The 16,439-nt window shown below is 32.4% G+C and overlaps 1 protein-coding gene across 1 annotated transcript in view; it reads right to left on the bottom strand.

Moving 5' to 3' along the window:
- Positions 1-3,447: 3,447 nt before the first annotated feature.
- The window catches only part of LOC110467514 (annulin-like), a 32,165-nt gene continuing 19,173 nt past the window's right edge, over positions 3,448-16,439 (bottom strand). The window contains exons 10-16 of the mRNA XM_021524730.1: positions 15,401-15,560; positions 12,486-12,574; positions 11,751-11,830; positions 10,072-10,285; positions 7,253-7,413; positions 5,361-5,497; positions 3,448-4,177 (exon numbers count right to left, since the gene is read on the bottom strand). Coding sequence (XP_021380405.1) covers positions 4,027-4,177; positions 5,361-5,497; positions 7,253-7,413; positions 10,072-10,285; positions 11,751-11,830; positions 12,486-12,574; positions 15,401-15,560 — 992 coding nt within the window. The 3' untranslated portion in view covers positions 3,448-4,026. The remainder of the gene's footprint in view (positions 4,178-5,360; positions 5,498-7,252; positions 7,414-10,071; positions 10,286-11,750; positions 11,831-12,485; positions 12,575-15,400; positions 15,561-16,439) is intronic.

Consider the following 16,439-nt stretch of genomic DNA (forward strand, 5'->3'; position numbering starts at 1 on the left):
TGGTAGTAAATAGTGCTTGTGCTAGATGGATATCAAATACAAATAATGCCGAACTACCTGGTTTCCATAATCCAAGGTCGTTGGTCAAGGCCACTTACTTTCATTAGAACAGGGAACACACTGTCAAAAATACATAGCACCATCATTTCTGACCTGTCGGTGTTTGTTTTAATGGTAGAAGGTACTTATTAGTTGATCACCTAATTGTTTATAATGCCATTATTAGCCCATATTACCTGTAATCTGAGTTCTAAAATGCCTATTGTCCATTGCTTCTGATTTTCTGAGACATACTGTATTTATTCAGCAATAAGCCCATGCCTTGTAATAAGCCCACCCATGTCCTATACATTTCAGTAGAAATGCAAACCAATGTTTCACTGACCTGCAATAAGCCAACCCCCTACTTTGAGTCAGAGTTTATGTGTTAGCCCCCTGGGCTTATTGCAGGAAAAATACAACAATTATAAGGCTATAACTTTTTGTTGTATTAAAATAGTTTTGTTCATACTAATATAGATCTACATGATGTAAGTGAAGTTTAAATTAAAAAAATTAAGAGATTGTAAATTCCTTTTAAGATATTATTGTGATAGAACAAGAGGCCCAAGGAGCCTTGAATTGCTCTGATGTGGATATCAAGTTGGAGATCCAGTTAAATCTGTCCAGTTAAATTTTCAGAAGAGAGCCCCCGGGAGGACAGGCCTTTCATACCAATTCTTCAGCTCACCCTGGTACTTCGTAGCAGGTATTTTTTTTAGAACTAGAATTGATTTGATTTTGAGAATAAGTCTTGATATCACATTTAAAATACAAGTAAACACAAACTAAACATAAAACCAGATTTTATTTTTTGAAACGCTAATAAAAAAATTAAAGAGAAGAGAATTTCTCTATAAATCTCTGAAGGTCTCTGAGTAATATTAGTGTATACTATTATATATAGGAGTATAATACATAGAAAAAAATATATGTCTATTATGGCACATTCTGAAATTGAATGTTAAAGCATTTCATTTCACTACAATAACCTGTGTAGAATAACAAAGTTGCGTATATATATATACTGTGTATAAGCAGTGGAATTTGTTGATTTAGATTTGCATAATCCTTAACATATGGAAAAGTTGCATTCTGGATGCTCTTGGAAATAGATTGATATTATGATATCTATTTAATAAATCTGAAACATTAATTTGATAAACATTACTTTTTTCGTCAAATTAGACGTGAGAATAACAAGACTCCACTCTACAGTGCACTTACATATAAATGTAAAATTGTAAACATTTTGTAAAATTTCAAGAATTTGAATGTAAAGAGTATAATGGGACTTTTCTCTTCATAAAATATAAAAAAAAGTGAGAGACTAAAAAAGAAAAAGTGAGAAATTAATAAAAAAAAACACACAGGATGAGCGTAAATATAAAAGAGACATTACCCACGACTTAATACATTGGTTTAAATGAATGGACGTACCAAAGACGTCCCGATGTAATGCTACGTATCCAATATCATTGGAGCTTACAGATGTGATATTTTAAATTCTCTGGTATGATTTAGAATTGACTTGGTAAAAGACTTCCCACAGAAACACTAATCGAATATGTATGAACTCTTTGTCACATTTAGCACCTCAAGGTACAAAAATGGGGGATCCAGTATAACATATCATAGGGAATAAACCAAAGGCACAAATTCGTAAAATGTCAAAACAAAACTACTTCAGTACAATAGCAGACTTCATAATAATTTTTAACAGTGTGAGGAAAATAAAAAAAGCACACAAAAATTTGATGAAATCCTGTTCTTTGGTGGACCTGATAAATAGAATACGAGGTTTGAGATTCTATTAACAAAATTAAGAAGATGATATGAAAATGTTTACTGTTACAGTACAGTTGAGATAGTATTTCAATAAGCAAGTTCATTCAAAAGAAAAAAAAAGCTGCACATTACGACCAAATCATTGGATGTGTTTTTTGGGACACAATAACTAGAGTCCCCAAATCGTACTCTTCCTGTGAGACTTTTTGAGATTTCACTAAATCACTTGTGGCACTTATATATGAATCAAAATTTTGATAAAGAGGTTCTTGACTTGCTTGAAAAAAAATCCTACAAAATCCATTACCTGTAGCAGTGACTTTGATAATTATGTCCTAATTACTATAAAATTAGTATTCAGCAAAGTTGGCAACTAATTTGTTGCCCAAATGTTTTTTTTTATATTTGTGAATAATTCAACCATAGACATTCCATCTATACAGTTAAAACATATATATCAATGTTTACACTATCGCTAGATAGGATCATTCCATCTATACAGTTAAAACATATATCAATGTTTACACTATCGCTAAATAGGATCATTCCATCTATACAGTTAAAACATATATCAATGTTTACACTATCGCTAAATAGGATCATTCCATCTATACAGTTAAAACATATATCAATGTTTACACTATCGCTAAATAGGATCATTCCATCTATACAGTTAAAACATATATCAATGTTTACACTATCGCTAAATAGGATCATTCCATCTATACAGTTAAAACATATATCAATGTTTACACTATCGCTACATAGGATCATTCCATCTATACAGTTAAAGCATATATATCAATGTTTACACTATCGCTAAATAGGATCATTCCATATATCGGTTATGTTAGCAAGAACATAATAATTGCTGTATTTGCAGGATAATGATGAAAGAATTTGATGTGAACTTATCACATAATGAAAAATAACAAACTAAAATAAAATATAAAAAGAAATAAAAAAAAGGGGAATCCAAATTCAGAAGTTCTGTTCAAATTACTGAAAATTTCATCATTGGTAAATAATCTGATATGCTGTTTGACAGATGTACAAATTAGTGTTAATGTAACTTGAAGCGGTGAACCATTGATTATATATAATATACATGAAAAAATCAAGAATAACAGTGTGTTGTGTTAATTAATGCAAACCAAAGGCAGGCGCACTTCATGTCTTCATTTTTTGGTATGAAAATATATCATAAATTCCAAATGTATATAAAAGCAAATCACCAGTAACTGAATTTCTAACTATTTCTTTCAATACAAGAAAAGAAAATTAAAAGACCAGTGTCTGATGATGAAATCATATTATACTAGAAAATGTGTCCGAAAGACACTTCTATGCAATTTAGTGAAAGACTTCTCAAATACGAACTCATTTGAGGTATTCTTGACCTTTGCATAAATAGTCATTAAAGAAATGTAGTAGCTAGACTGATGACGCTGAAATTGATACCGAACAAAATGAGAGGGGTCGAATAACATCAAAAGAGTAACACAGTATTCCGTCTTTGCGTATTGCAGAGTTATCTTCTCTTGGGAGCAGGGATTGATTGTTACGTCATTGGTTTGTGTCAGAAAATTACGTCGTTTTCTCAAAAATTGATGACGTTACTCTCACAAACAAATGACGTAACAATCAATACCTGCTCACAAATGCAGATAACTCTGCAATATGCAAAGACGGAATATGCCCTTCTATAAAATGACGGGAGCATTAAAACCCAGGAATAGCACTAATAAAGTGAACATTATATACATAGTTTTCATTAAGTCTTTCCACAGATGTTTTTTTGATATATATTCTTAGTTACTTTCTATAAGTACATCATGTATGGATGTCATTATATTTGCACGGAAACCAAGTCACTGAATTATCCGATTCCTTCGATACAGTAACAAAAAAGTGCATTTTTTCACATTTATGATTGAAAATATTTCAAAAACGTTCCCAGATTTTCAATAGATTTCCTGCATTTACACTATATATTGCATTGATTTTTTTCTGCTCATTTAAATGACAGTATGCCTAGGTCATTTCATTGTTGCCCTTTTATTTTGGTCATAATAATTAAAGGAATATAGGAAATCCACATCATCAAGTAAGAAGCTTTGCACAAGTGTTGACAACAAAAAATATTGTTTGTTTTGTAAATATATGTAAAACAAACATCTAGGATGAGTGTAGTTCTCATTAGAAGATCCTGATTGTGTTGCTGATACCAGTTATGTTAGGTAGTTCCTTGCAGTCGAAACCAACATGTATGCACTCAAATGAAAACAATGGACATTCCCAAACCGTCTTCTCCAACGTAACATTCCATTCCCCTTTTGCAGGCACATCGCTGTAGAAATAAAGAAAATATATCATTATCCATATATGTCGGTGTTTTCTTTAAAAGAGCCCCTTTTTAAAAGCCAAAATACCTAATGAGGTCACTACAAATGGCATTTTTTTAGTTTCTTGTGGTAAATGGCTATCAATCCTTTTCAAACAAATGACCTTGACCCTAATATTCAAATTCTGTTAAAACCTTTTAAAGTTACTTTTTTCAACAAACCATGAAGCAAAAAAATCATGTTTGATCTATTGCTTGAAGAGGCAAATTAATGTCTATATACTAGTTAATATTGTGGAAATAAATGACCCCGACCTACATTCATTAATCACATGAAGCAAATGTATTGTAATCTAAATACATCCTAACAAAACATAAGGCCTAGTGTCAATTACATGTTATGTAGCTTGGTATGTTGAGAGGCTTTCACCTTTGTTCAAATATTAATATCCTTGACCCACCTAAGGTCACAGGGATAAACATATTTAAACCTTGAGGCATCACGTTATTTGGCCTATTGCTTGAGTAAAGGGCTACGTAGCATTGTTTGAATTATATTAATCTGACCAATGACCAAGTCACTGGTATATGAATATGTATATGAATATGTTTAAACCCTTCAATAAAGTCTTCTTCTTCAGAAACCATATACTCTGTCTATGGAGGCATGCATTGTTTTGCTTTTGGAGACTTAACCATTTTGTTCGAATATATATATCAACTCGCAACCAAGGTCACAATGTCAAACTTGTTAAGATTCCTCAAACAAATAAATTACCATTAATCTTAACTTCTACTAACTAACTCCTGTTCAAGATTCTAAACATATAGCAGTTAAGGAGTTTCATCTCAATATGAAAAGATCATATGCCATGCAAGTTAAATGTGCTTTAATGGGTAAATGGCTATAATGCAATGTCTTCAAAGGGGGGATAATAACCCTTAAGCTTATAAAAAATGTACTGTATGTTAGAAAGTAAATTTTTGGCAGCAACATTACCGAAAACAAAATAGACATCATTGGTTTCAAATTAAAGATGTTCAAATGAACACAATAAACATCATTGTTGGTTTCAAATTAAAGATGAACTTGCATGAGCATATTTTGTGAACTCTAGTTAAGCTTCAAATACAACTAAATCAAACTCAACCTATAGAATACATGTCTGTGGCTCCCACCAAAACTTACTCAGTTTTCGTTTCCTCATCGCCAAGTGCTTCCGAGTCGATTGAGTATGAGCAGTTGGTCAATGGAACAGACAATGGGTTCTTCAGACTCATTTTAATTGTAACCTTACTATTCAATTCGGCCTCTTCTGGGCCCATCTGAAACATAAATGAGTTAATGTGATAGGATATATATAAGCTTCAATTTTGTGTGTGAACATTTCATTTATTTTCATTTAATCAAATAAGACATTGATTATCTTCAAAATTCAAGGATGACAATATCAAGATATCTTCACTTCATTAGTTGGAGATTGCATTTACCCTCTCAGATTTTAAAGATTATTAAACAATGAAAATAAAATCTTGTAAACACTTAGTGATAGTTCCAAGTAAATCATATCTTTTATTTGTCCTGGAATTTCTCAAAACAAAAAAAAAAAATCAAAAAAAATCAATCAATCAATAGAAATAGTTGACCAATCAGTGGTTTAAAAAGCATCAATTAACACATTAATAAGACACTGTTTACATCAATTTTATTTTAAGGGTTGGTTCAATATCAATTTCTGAAGTCATTTAAGGACGAAATAAGTAAAGGACTATGTATGGTTTGGGCTTATTTTGGCCCCCCAAATGCATCAAAATTCAAAACCTTTAAATGAACTTTCCAACGATTGTTCTTTTTATTTTGAATACTTCCCAAATACTATCATGAAAATATGAATTTGTATTTCTAATTGTTGCCAAGGTAATAAGTTCAAATTTGCATTAATTCGAAATATTTAGTGATTGTGATATTTTGCATATTTTTTTCCCTGGAACCTGCATGTAGAGCACATGCTCGAAGAAACTTTATATCAAAGGATAATGCGTGTGCACCTGTAATACATCTTTAGGAGAAATTTAAAGTTTGTTCAAGAGTGTGCTCTATTTTGTTGGTAGCTAAGAGAAAACTTGGGTAAAAACTGGTCAAAATTGACTGAACATTCAGATTTCATTACTCAAGCAATTTATGCAAATATTAACTGATTACCATGGCAGCCATAATTGAAAACACAAATAAATGTTTACATGATAGTACCGGGGAGGTATTCAAAATAAAGAAACAGTCCTTTGAATGTTCTTTTGAAGATTTATATTTAGAAAGAACATTAGTAAACAACCTAACAAACATAATTCTCAAACTGAAAGGTGAAATTAAACTCAATGAATAGGGATTTTACCAGGCATAGGATGAAAGATTGACTGGGAGGACATTTTCCAATATAAAGTACTAGGAGACAATTCTGTATGGAGAAAAAAACCACACTATATATGGGGCAGTAAAATGTTCGCTTTATTTGGCTTCCTGTCTCACACTAACTAAATTGTTAAATAGATACTTCCTTTAAATTACTGTAAAAGCATAATATTTTGTTTGGGATTTAATTTCGTTTATTTCGTGGTTTTATAAAAAACACGAAATATAGTCCCAAAGAAATTTTAAACAAAAAAATATAAACTGAATAAAACTATTTAATAAACTATTAACTTTATTACAAATCTATGGTGTATTTACATTTAGACACAAGTCATGATTAACTCTGTAATTATCGTCACACAGGTAATTATTTATTTATAAACACTTATAACAACAGCGTGTCATTCAAGAGTTATCTTTGTAACACGTACAATTGTGAGTCTTCGAGTAAGTAAATCTCGCTGATCTTACCTGTACTAACTATTTTTACCTGCACTGTGTCGTCACGCCTGTCAATTTAAATTTCCTACTTCCCAGAAAAAAGTACAGGGTTAAAAAATATTGATTCCACGAAATATAAAATATTGTCCCCATACAAAAACAATGAAATTTATCCCCCAAAAACATATATGCTTTTACAGTATATGTATTTCGCAAGATTATTTCCTTACTTTCACAGCAACATCAGGTCGCCTTACACGGAAGTCCTCGATCTCCACGACGGCTTTGCGGGTCTCCTTGACGATACCAAAAGCTTTCACCTCCATTCCTCCTTGTTCTAACAGCTTATGTTCGTATTCTTTATTGGTGACTACAAACTTTAAAACTTTCTCTGAAAAACAAAAACCAATAGCCAATAAGAAAGGAATGCAGGCCATGCAAATAGTAGAAAATTACACATTCAAAATTGGCAAAAGTGGTATAAATAGTTGAAATCTTGATTTGGATTTTTTGTGTTTCACATTTTTCACATTGTTTTTGTCATACAGAATAAAGTTATCTTCGGGCAGGTGAGCTTATGCCATGGTGCATCGTCCGCCGTCCGTCCTTAAACTTTTCCTTTAAAACATTACTTGTGCTGAACCGCCCAGTAGATTTTGACTGAATTTGGTCTGGAGCATCCTTAGGCTAAATGGACTCAATTTTGTATAAACGGGTGTGGCCCCTCTGGGGACAGAGGAGCAGGGCCCAATAGAGATATTCCTTTAAAATCCTCCTTCTACTATAGGGATTAAGGGATTTCATCCCATTTTTGTTTGGAGCATCCTTGGGCCAAGAGGGCTGCATTTTTTATAAACGGTGGGGTTGGACCCCTGTGGGCAGAGTTGTAGGGCCCAATAGGGGAAATGGAGGTAAAAACCTTTAAAATCCTTCTCCTACCATAGGTATTAAGTGATTTTATCCTAATTTAGTCTGGAGCTTCCTTGGGCCTAGGGGACTTAATTTTGTATAAACGGTGCATGTGGCTCCCCTGGAGGGCAGAGTGGTGGGGCCGAATCGGGGAAATAGAGGTAAAACTTTAAAATCCTTCTTCTACGGTAGGGATAAAGGGATTTTATCCTAATTTGATATGGAGAATCCTTGGGCTAAGGGGAAGCAATTTTGTAGAAATGGTGGGTTTGCACCCCCTGAGGCAGAGGGGAGGGGCCCAATAGGGGAAATAGAGGTAAACCTTTAAAATCCTTCTTCAACCGTAGGGATTAAGGTAATAGGATTGTGTCACCATTTCTCAGTAGAATTTCTTCAAATTTTGTAGTTATATTGCTTTAAAGTAAAGAAAATTTTCTGCCACAAAAAAATAAAGGTTGTCAGAATTTTAAGGATTTTAAATGGAAATTTATGTAATAAGGAGTGAATTTTGAAAAAAAAATTAAAGACAATATTTTTACAAAATAATGTCAATAAAAATGATACTGACATATATATATATTAGGATTGCATTAATGTAAATCAATTTAATAAATGCTGAAATTGTGTAAAAACTAATTCTCTATACACGATATAAAAATTGACATTTTATAATAAAACCATATGCACATAGTAATTGCAGGTAAGAGTTATCGTTCTTGAAAAACTTCACAGTAGTGAAATAGTTAGCCGGTTTCCTGAGGTACAGAAAAATGGACACATGTGACTCATTGATAAAAAAAACTGAATTAATGCCTGGATTGCTTTGAGATACTTTAATATTGAGAGAACACACTGTTCTGTCAATAATAAACATACAATATTCATCAGTTTAATATTAAACATTAGGATTTGCAGAAATTGTGATACTGTCTCCCTACATTGGATTTTCAACTAGGGATGTACTTCCTGTTTCCGTTTATCAATACACTCCAATGACCTTAAGGGATTTCATCCCAATTTTGTCTGGAACATGTATGCTTTGGCCAAGGGGACTCAGTTTTGTATAAACAGTGGGTTTGGATCCCCTGGGAGCAGAGGGATGGGGCGGAATAGGGGAAATAGAGGTAAAATCTTTTGAAACCCTTCTTCTACTATATAGGGATTCAGGGATTTAATCCCAATTTAGCCTGGAGCAGCCTAAGGGGCAAAGGGGACTAAATTTTGTATAAATGAAGGGTTAATTTCCTATGTTTTTTTTTTTTTATCCAGGTGAGCGATACAGGCCCTCTGGGATTCTTGTATTTTACTTTGCAATCAATTAATAACAACATTGATCATCAGAAGTCGTACTCATGTGTACTTTGTTCAAAATTGACAATTACAACGTAACAGGTTTATTCTGAACACTTTTAAAATGAAATATAACTGACCCAGAAGCTGAGGACTTCGATGATACTTAAGCTGGTATTAAAAACTTTGCAGAACAATGTAAAATGTTATCTATGTGCTAGCTGTGCACTCGTGAAAGATATAAAAATATCAGCCACACTAATGAAATACATTTGGCATTCCTGAAGAAACTGTTAGATATCCTCTGCATCATACAGGAGTTTTATGAAATATAATAACCGCCGAACAAACAAATATCATCAACAGCAGTGTTCTGAATTTAAAAGTGTTTGTTATACTGTCTCCCTCACCAACTGAGCTATAATGTTCGTTAACGGAAGCGTCCTCGCTCAACTGTGCTACAAAGCACATCAATGAAATTAAGGGGAGGTAACTGTATATATGAAAAAGAGTATGTATAGAGTACATGATTGAAAAGACTGCAATTGTTTATTTGTGGGGGTTTTATTAGATAATGTGCAAATTGTACTTCTTTAAAGTGTATTCACAAGACCAGTAACCAATGAGGTTTAATAAATTTCAGGTTTGATAAAATTTATATTAGAGATGCATGTTCTGAAGGTAATAATGTACCTCCCCCAACTCATGAGGAATGATATTGAGCAGATCACTGAAAAGTTTAGGGACGGACATACGGACGGAGGGTATACCATAACACAACCTGTCGAGATTGGCGAATAAATTTTACTACAGAGCAGTGGAATAGGGATCCTCAAAATTTAAAAGTTACCTTCGCCAGCTGCCAGAGAAAAGCCTGGGAATTTCTCCCTCTTGATGAAGTTCTTGGGGTCAGCAGGGGCATTGTATTTTACAGCGCTGACAGACGCTTCAAGATTGACAGTACGTGTCTCCTTAGATTCAGCGATGTTCTTTACCTTTATTTTTATTGCAACATCTGTGCCCATCAAGACGTCATCGATTTCCGTAATGTCGAAATCTATATCCTGTAATGCATATGGAATAAATATATTCTTCTCTTTTCTTGTTTACATCAGTTTTTGCCACCTGAAAACTTTTACTGTTTTTAACTTATTTTACTGATAATCAAGATGTATGTCACATAGGAGATATTGCACATAAGTTAAATTCTAATTTATACAAGATTCAAGAAACAAATCAAGGAATTTTTACATGTATGGGGGGATTTTTATACTTTCTTTTTAATTTCTTGGGTCATTAAAAATATTTCTTCAATCTTTTAAAACATCTGACCCAAGACCTTGAAATTAAATCAAGGTACATGTACATGTGTAACTCATCTAAACAGACTTGATAGCACACCATGCTACAGACTAAATATTCACTTATTCAAAGAATTTTACACCACTGACCCCTGTGACCTTGAAAGTGGGCAAAGGATTTCCAGTTGAACAACCATGGATGCTATGATGGTATTTTACAAAACCGCTATTTAGAAGAAAAAAAAATGTATTCTTGCGAAATATAGATTGCAAGCACATAACCTTAATATCTAGACAGGTAGATATAATGCAGTGCCTCGAAACCAGAGATTGTGTACTTTATGTGATCTTGGAGATGTCTAGGATGAGTTTCATTTCATTCTTATGTGTCCTGTGTTTTTAGAATTAGCGGGATTTAGGTGTTGCTTTTCTTGCGACAGTGTCAACATTCAACAACCAAACTAATAAACTATAGATGCATCTTAGATAGTACATCTCAACCCATGCATCAAATGCTGGATGTGGCCTACCTTTCAGTTTGGTCCATCAACTTTGTCAGCATCTCCATCAACATCTCCATCAACATCAAGTTTTTGCTTTTTAAGTTAGTGGCTTGTTAAACATAGTATTAGATTGATGGGAGAAAAATAATCCCCCCCACCTTGAAGGTGTAACAGAGAAATATCCATCGCTCAGGGTGATTAATTCAATTATGATATTGTCTAACCTGAAACTGAGGGTGTAATGTCACACGCTTAAGGTAGGAGAAGTACTATAGGTTGGGGTTTAAATGTTATCATATTTAGGAAGATGTTACATAATAATGACTGAGGGTATTTACCCTAATGTTTGAACTAACTCATGTCTTGTGTCCTATACATGCATATACATGCATGAGGCCATAAAATGATAATGATATGACGTCACCGACTTTCTGATGATATATATTGATAACTTCATGAATAAGCAGACAGTTAATAGAGCCAATATAAAACTTAAAAGGTCATTAATGATACTGTAAAAGTATGTTTTTAGCAGTGTCACCTAAATTCTTGATCATGTGAAGAATTTAAGAGATCTTACATTTATTTGTGTTTCAGGGGCTTAAATTTATAAATGGACAAAAATAGACTGTTATCTTATTCAGAATCAATCTCATACGAAATGAAAACCTACTTCACAAATCATTACATTACAGGTGAACAGAAACTTGTTATAAAAGCCTTACTTGGGGGATCTCTGCCGTGTCTCTTTTAACAGTAGACGAAGAGGTTGCTTTCATGACCGCGTAACGCTCCTGTTTTGATCCTGTAAACAGATAACACGATTACCCCGAGTAGAAAACCTTGGCACGTTGTAGTATTTATGTGATTTTATTTAAGTTTCCATTTGTTTATTTGAATGGTTTCATGTCTGCTTCACTACCGTGTAGTTTGGTTATCCAATTTCTTATTCCTATATACCGCCTCTAAGGCTTCTGTATTGAAAAAAAGTTGTTGGAACAATATCATCCTTCTGATACTCAAACCATACATTTCTGATGTCACAATTTCAATGCCGTTAATTCGGTGAGAGACAAAATTCATTGTAATATATTATTCTGTATTACATGTAATTTTTACTGCAATTTATTTTCTTATAATCAACAATAATATTTGTTGCAAAGAACATTGTTCTCTTTTGTGAATGACAGTATCACTGTTAACTCATCAGATAAACATTCTTAACATAGAAAAGGAAGAAAGTACAACTGAAAAAATATACAAACACACAATTGTGTTTGCCAGTATTATAAAACTTGTGTATTTGGTAAATTTAAGCAATGAGAGAATTTTGAATTCAGATGAAATAATAACACCTAAGAACTTCAAGATTTAAATTCAAAATGAATATTGAATCGGAGCTGAAATCTCAATTTTCTTTAATTTAGGATTAGTAAGAAAAATAAATCTAAAAAACTTGCCTTCTGAGTGCTTATAACATGCTGTTTCATCGTGTCTTTCCAGGGATCTTAGATCATTTGGATTCTTGGTGCTAATCTTCTTTCCAACTCTAAAAATATTTTATGAGAATTGTTAATGTAATAAATACTAATTAATGATACTGTATAACTCTGATGATAGACAATTAGTTTAAAATCGTAATCGATAATTGGTTTGTAATCAAAAGTTAATTACCCGGTAATCATTATCCTTTAGTGCTGTATTAAATGTGTATTACTGTTATATGTATGAATAGAAACTTTATTTTATAGCTGACATTAGTATCAATGTCGCTTGTATTAAGGAATTTTATTTTTGATATAATGTAATGTTATTTTTTTTCTCTCCATATAATGTAAATATCAATATTTAATGATTATTTTCTATTTCTTAGTGCTGTATAAAATGTGTATTACAGTTATTATATGTATGAATAAAAACTTTCTATCCATTTTATTATTGACTTTGGTATCATATCTACAAAATGAGTTGATATTCTTAGTTGAAACAGCTATAGGCTTTAACTAAACTTCAAAGGATTTCCTATATAAACACCTTCCTTTGAATTTTCCAGAGTTGGTGTCCGGGGAATGCATGAGCCCAATTTGCCAAATGTATTATTGCAGGACAGATGACAAAGTATGAATTATGCAATTCCTAATAAGGACATGAAAGCCTACGGCCCATGATGATGTAGTTACCTATTTAAACAATAGATTAAAGTGATTGTTTGTTTTGTATTGTGTAGTGGCCCATCAACAATGGGAGTCATTTCGGGCTAAACAACACTGTAAAAAGAGACATTCACAAATATTAAAATATCAAACTGAAACTAATTTTTTACATTAAAATATCTAAAGGATTTAGAAATATATCAATAGCAAACAAATTTGCTGCAAAAAATATATATCATAGATAAAGATCAAATGACTGTAAATAGTAATATATGATAGCAATTGCACAGAAGCTGTATCAAATAGACTTTTCATAGACAATACATAATAGAATATGTTACGTATTTGTTTGAAATCAGTGCATTCAATCATAAAGTGTTGCACCGAACATGGTTGATCACATGCATGACAATAAGGCTGGTACTCCTTACGTAAATGTAACCATGTGTGTGATGTACATGTAGGTATGGCATAGTGAAGTCACGAAAGGACAACTGCCTCCATGCCATCTGCTCTACTTGTTGCAAATGAACCCACATTAGGTTGAATTGTTAATAGCTTATTGTTTACTTCTTCAGACCATTTATTCTGCCATTTAAAAAAAATAAAATTTGTGAGTTACACAAGTTTAGGCCATGAAGTTATTTTAAATGAGCATTCAGTTCACCTACAAAAAAAATCTAACCTTTCACATGAAATTCTCTTGATCAGGAGACATTAGAAACAAGCTACAATGTATACAAATAAAGTTTCACACATATTCAGCTGCAAGTTAGTTTATGACGAAGAAAATAAATCTCACTTGAAATGCTCATGTGCAATTGTTTCCTTGCAGGAGAAAAAGATGTATATTTGAACTCATGTTAATTTTGCCTTTATTTAAACAGTATGTAAGTGTTAATCTTGCCTCTATTTACACAATATGTAAGTGTTAATCTTTGCCTTTATTTACACAGTATATGTAAGTGTTAATCTTGCCTTTATTTACACAGTATATGTAAGTGTTAATCTTGCCTCTATTTACACAATATGTAAGTGTTAATCTTTGCCTTTATTTACACAGTATATGTAAGTGTTAATCTTGCCTCTATTTACACAATATGTAAGTGTTAATCTTTGCCTTTATTTACACAGTATATGTAAGTGTTAATCTTGCCTCTATTTACACAATATGTAAGTGTTAATCTTTGCCTTTATTTACACAGTATATGTAAGTGTTAATCTTGCCTTTTTTTACACAGTATATGTAAGTGTTAATCTTGCCTTTTTTTACACAGTATATGTAAGTGTTAATCTTGCCTTTATTTACACAGTATGTAAGTGTACATCTTGCCTCAATTTACACAGTATGTAAGTGTTAATTTTGCCTCAATTTACACAGTATGTAAGTGTAAATCTTGCCTCTATCTACACAGTATGTAAGTGTTAATTTTGCCTCTATTTACAAAGTATGTAAGTGTTAAGCTTGCCTCTATTTACACAGTATATGTAAGTGTTAATCTTGCCTTTATTTACACAGTATGTAAGTGTAAATCTTGCCTCTATTTCCACAGTATGTAAGTGTTAATTTTGCCTCTATTTACAAAGTATGTAAGTGTTAAGCTTGCCTCTATTTACACAGTATATGTAAGTGTTAATCTTGCCTTTATTTACACAGTATATGTAAGTGTTAATCTTGCCTTTTTTTACACAGTATATGTAAGTGTTAATCTTGCCTTTATTTACACAGTATATGTAAGTGTTAATCTTGCCTCTATTTACACAGTATGTAAGTGTTAATTTTGCCTCAATTTACACAGTATGTAAGTGTAAATCTTGCCTCAATTTACACAGTATGTAAGTGTTAATTTTGCCTCTATTTACACAGTATGTAAGTGTAAATTTTGCCTCTATTTACACAGTATGTAAATGTTAATTTTGCCTCTATTCACACAGTATGTAAGTGTTAATTTTGCCTCTATTTACAAAGTATGTAAGTGTTAAGCTTGCCTCTATTTACACAGTATATGTAAGTGTTAATCTTGCCTCTATTTACACAGTATATGTAAGTGTTAATCTTGCCTCTATTTACACAGTATGTAAGTGTTAATTTTGCCTCTATTTACACAGTATGTAAGTGAATTTCTAAATTAAACACAACTGGTGAACATGTTAAATGAAACTTATCTTTGTCTACGGATCCAACAAACTTGCAAAATAATGAAATGATGACAGAAACTTACGAGTGTCTTGCAACTCTTAACTTGTTCCAGATGCCATCTACTATTTCCCAATATACACGATCTGCATTGACCTCAGAAAATAAGAATCTGGTATCGTATTTTATGATGCAGTCTCCTTCTTTGATTGCCGCGATGGGGGCAGGTCCACAGGCAAACATGCCTATAAGTACAACAGGGAAAACAAGTCAATGTTTGGTTAAACTTTCAGGACTCGCACAAATAAATAAGCCAATCAGCAAGTATTTCATACAATTTTCGTACATGTATATATGTAATAGGGTAATTACTATCTTGTTTTATCTAATTTGTATGTATACATGTCTATTTGTTTGTGCCCAGATTGAGTGTGTAAAAGAGATATGTGTGGGATAGTATAGGTTACAGGAGTGATTATTTGATTACTTACCTGTAGTTCTATTTTTATGTGTAACAGGAAAGAGAATAGTGTGCTTCCACCGGGGATCGAACCCTCAATCTCCAGGTTCCTAGTCGGATGCTCTGTAACCACTGAGCTAAAGGGAAATTCCCTCTAGCTCGAAGCTAGAAGGCGACCTTAATCCTATGTACAATTGAACCCTGCTACATATATATCACCGTTACCTGTATAGTTCTATTTTTATATATCACATGACGTACATGTGATTGCTGTGCATATTTCTATTGGTCAAACTATAATAATACCCTTTGGTCAGTTTGGCGGGAATCTCTTTGTAATAAGGAAAATTAGTACAAAGGGACTGAAAGACAGACAGATAATTTGTAGGTAAGTGATGTTTTAAGTAAAGTAGTATTTCAATCTATTGTATCTAGCTATATTGTATAGTATGGATTTAAGCTGTAAACTTTATTAGTTTGGCATTTAAATTAAATTATTCTCTATATTCAAAATCTCCATTTTGAGTTGTAACTTTACATTGTGTAAAGTAGTATTTTGTATTTGCTTCAATTTAAATATAAATGAGTAATGATTAAATGATTCCATTATCTTCTGTATGTATGCATTTTAGATGTTATCACGTAAACAAAAGGAAGGAATCAT

The sequence above is a fragment of the Mizuhopecten yessoensis genome, unplaced genomic scaffold (genome assembly GCF_002113885.1).
Source record: "Mizuhopecten yessoensis strain PY_sf001 unplaced genomic scaffold, ASM211388v2 scaffold11175, whole genome shotgun sequence".
In the NCBI taxonomy this organism is placed as follows: Eukaryota; Metazoa; Mollusca; class Bivalvia; order Pectinida; family Pectinidae; genus Mizuhopecten; species Mizuhopecten yessoensis.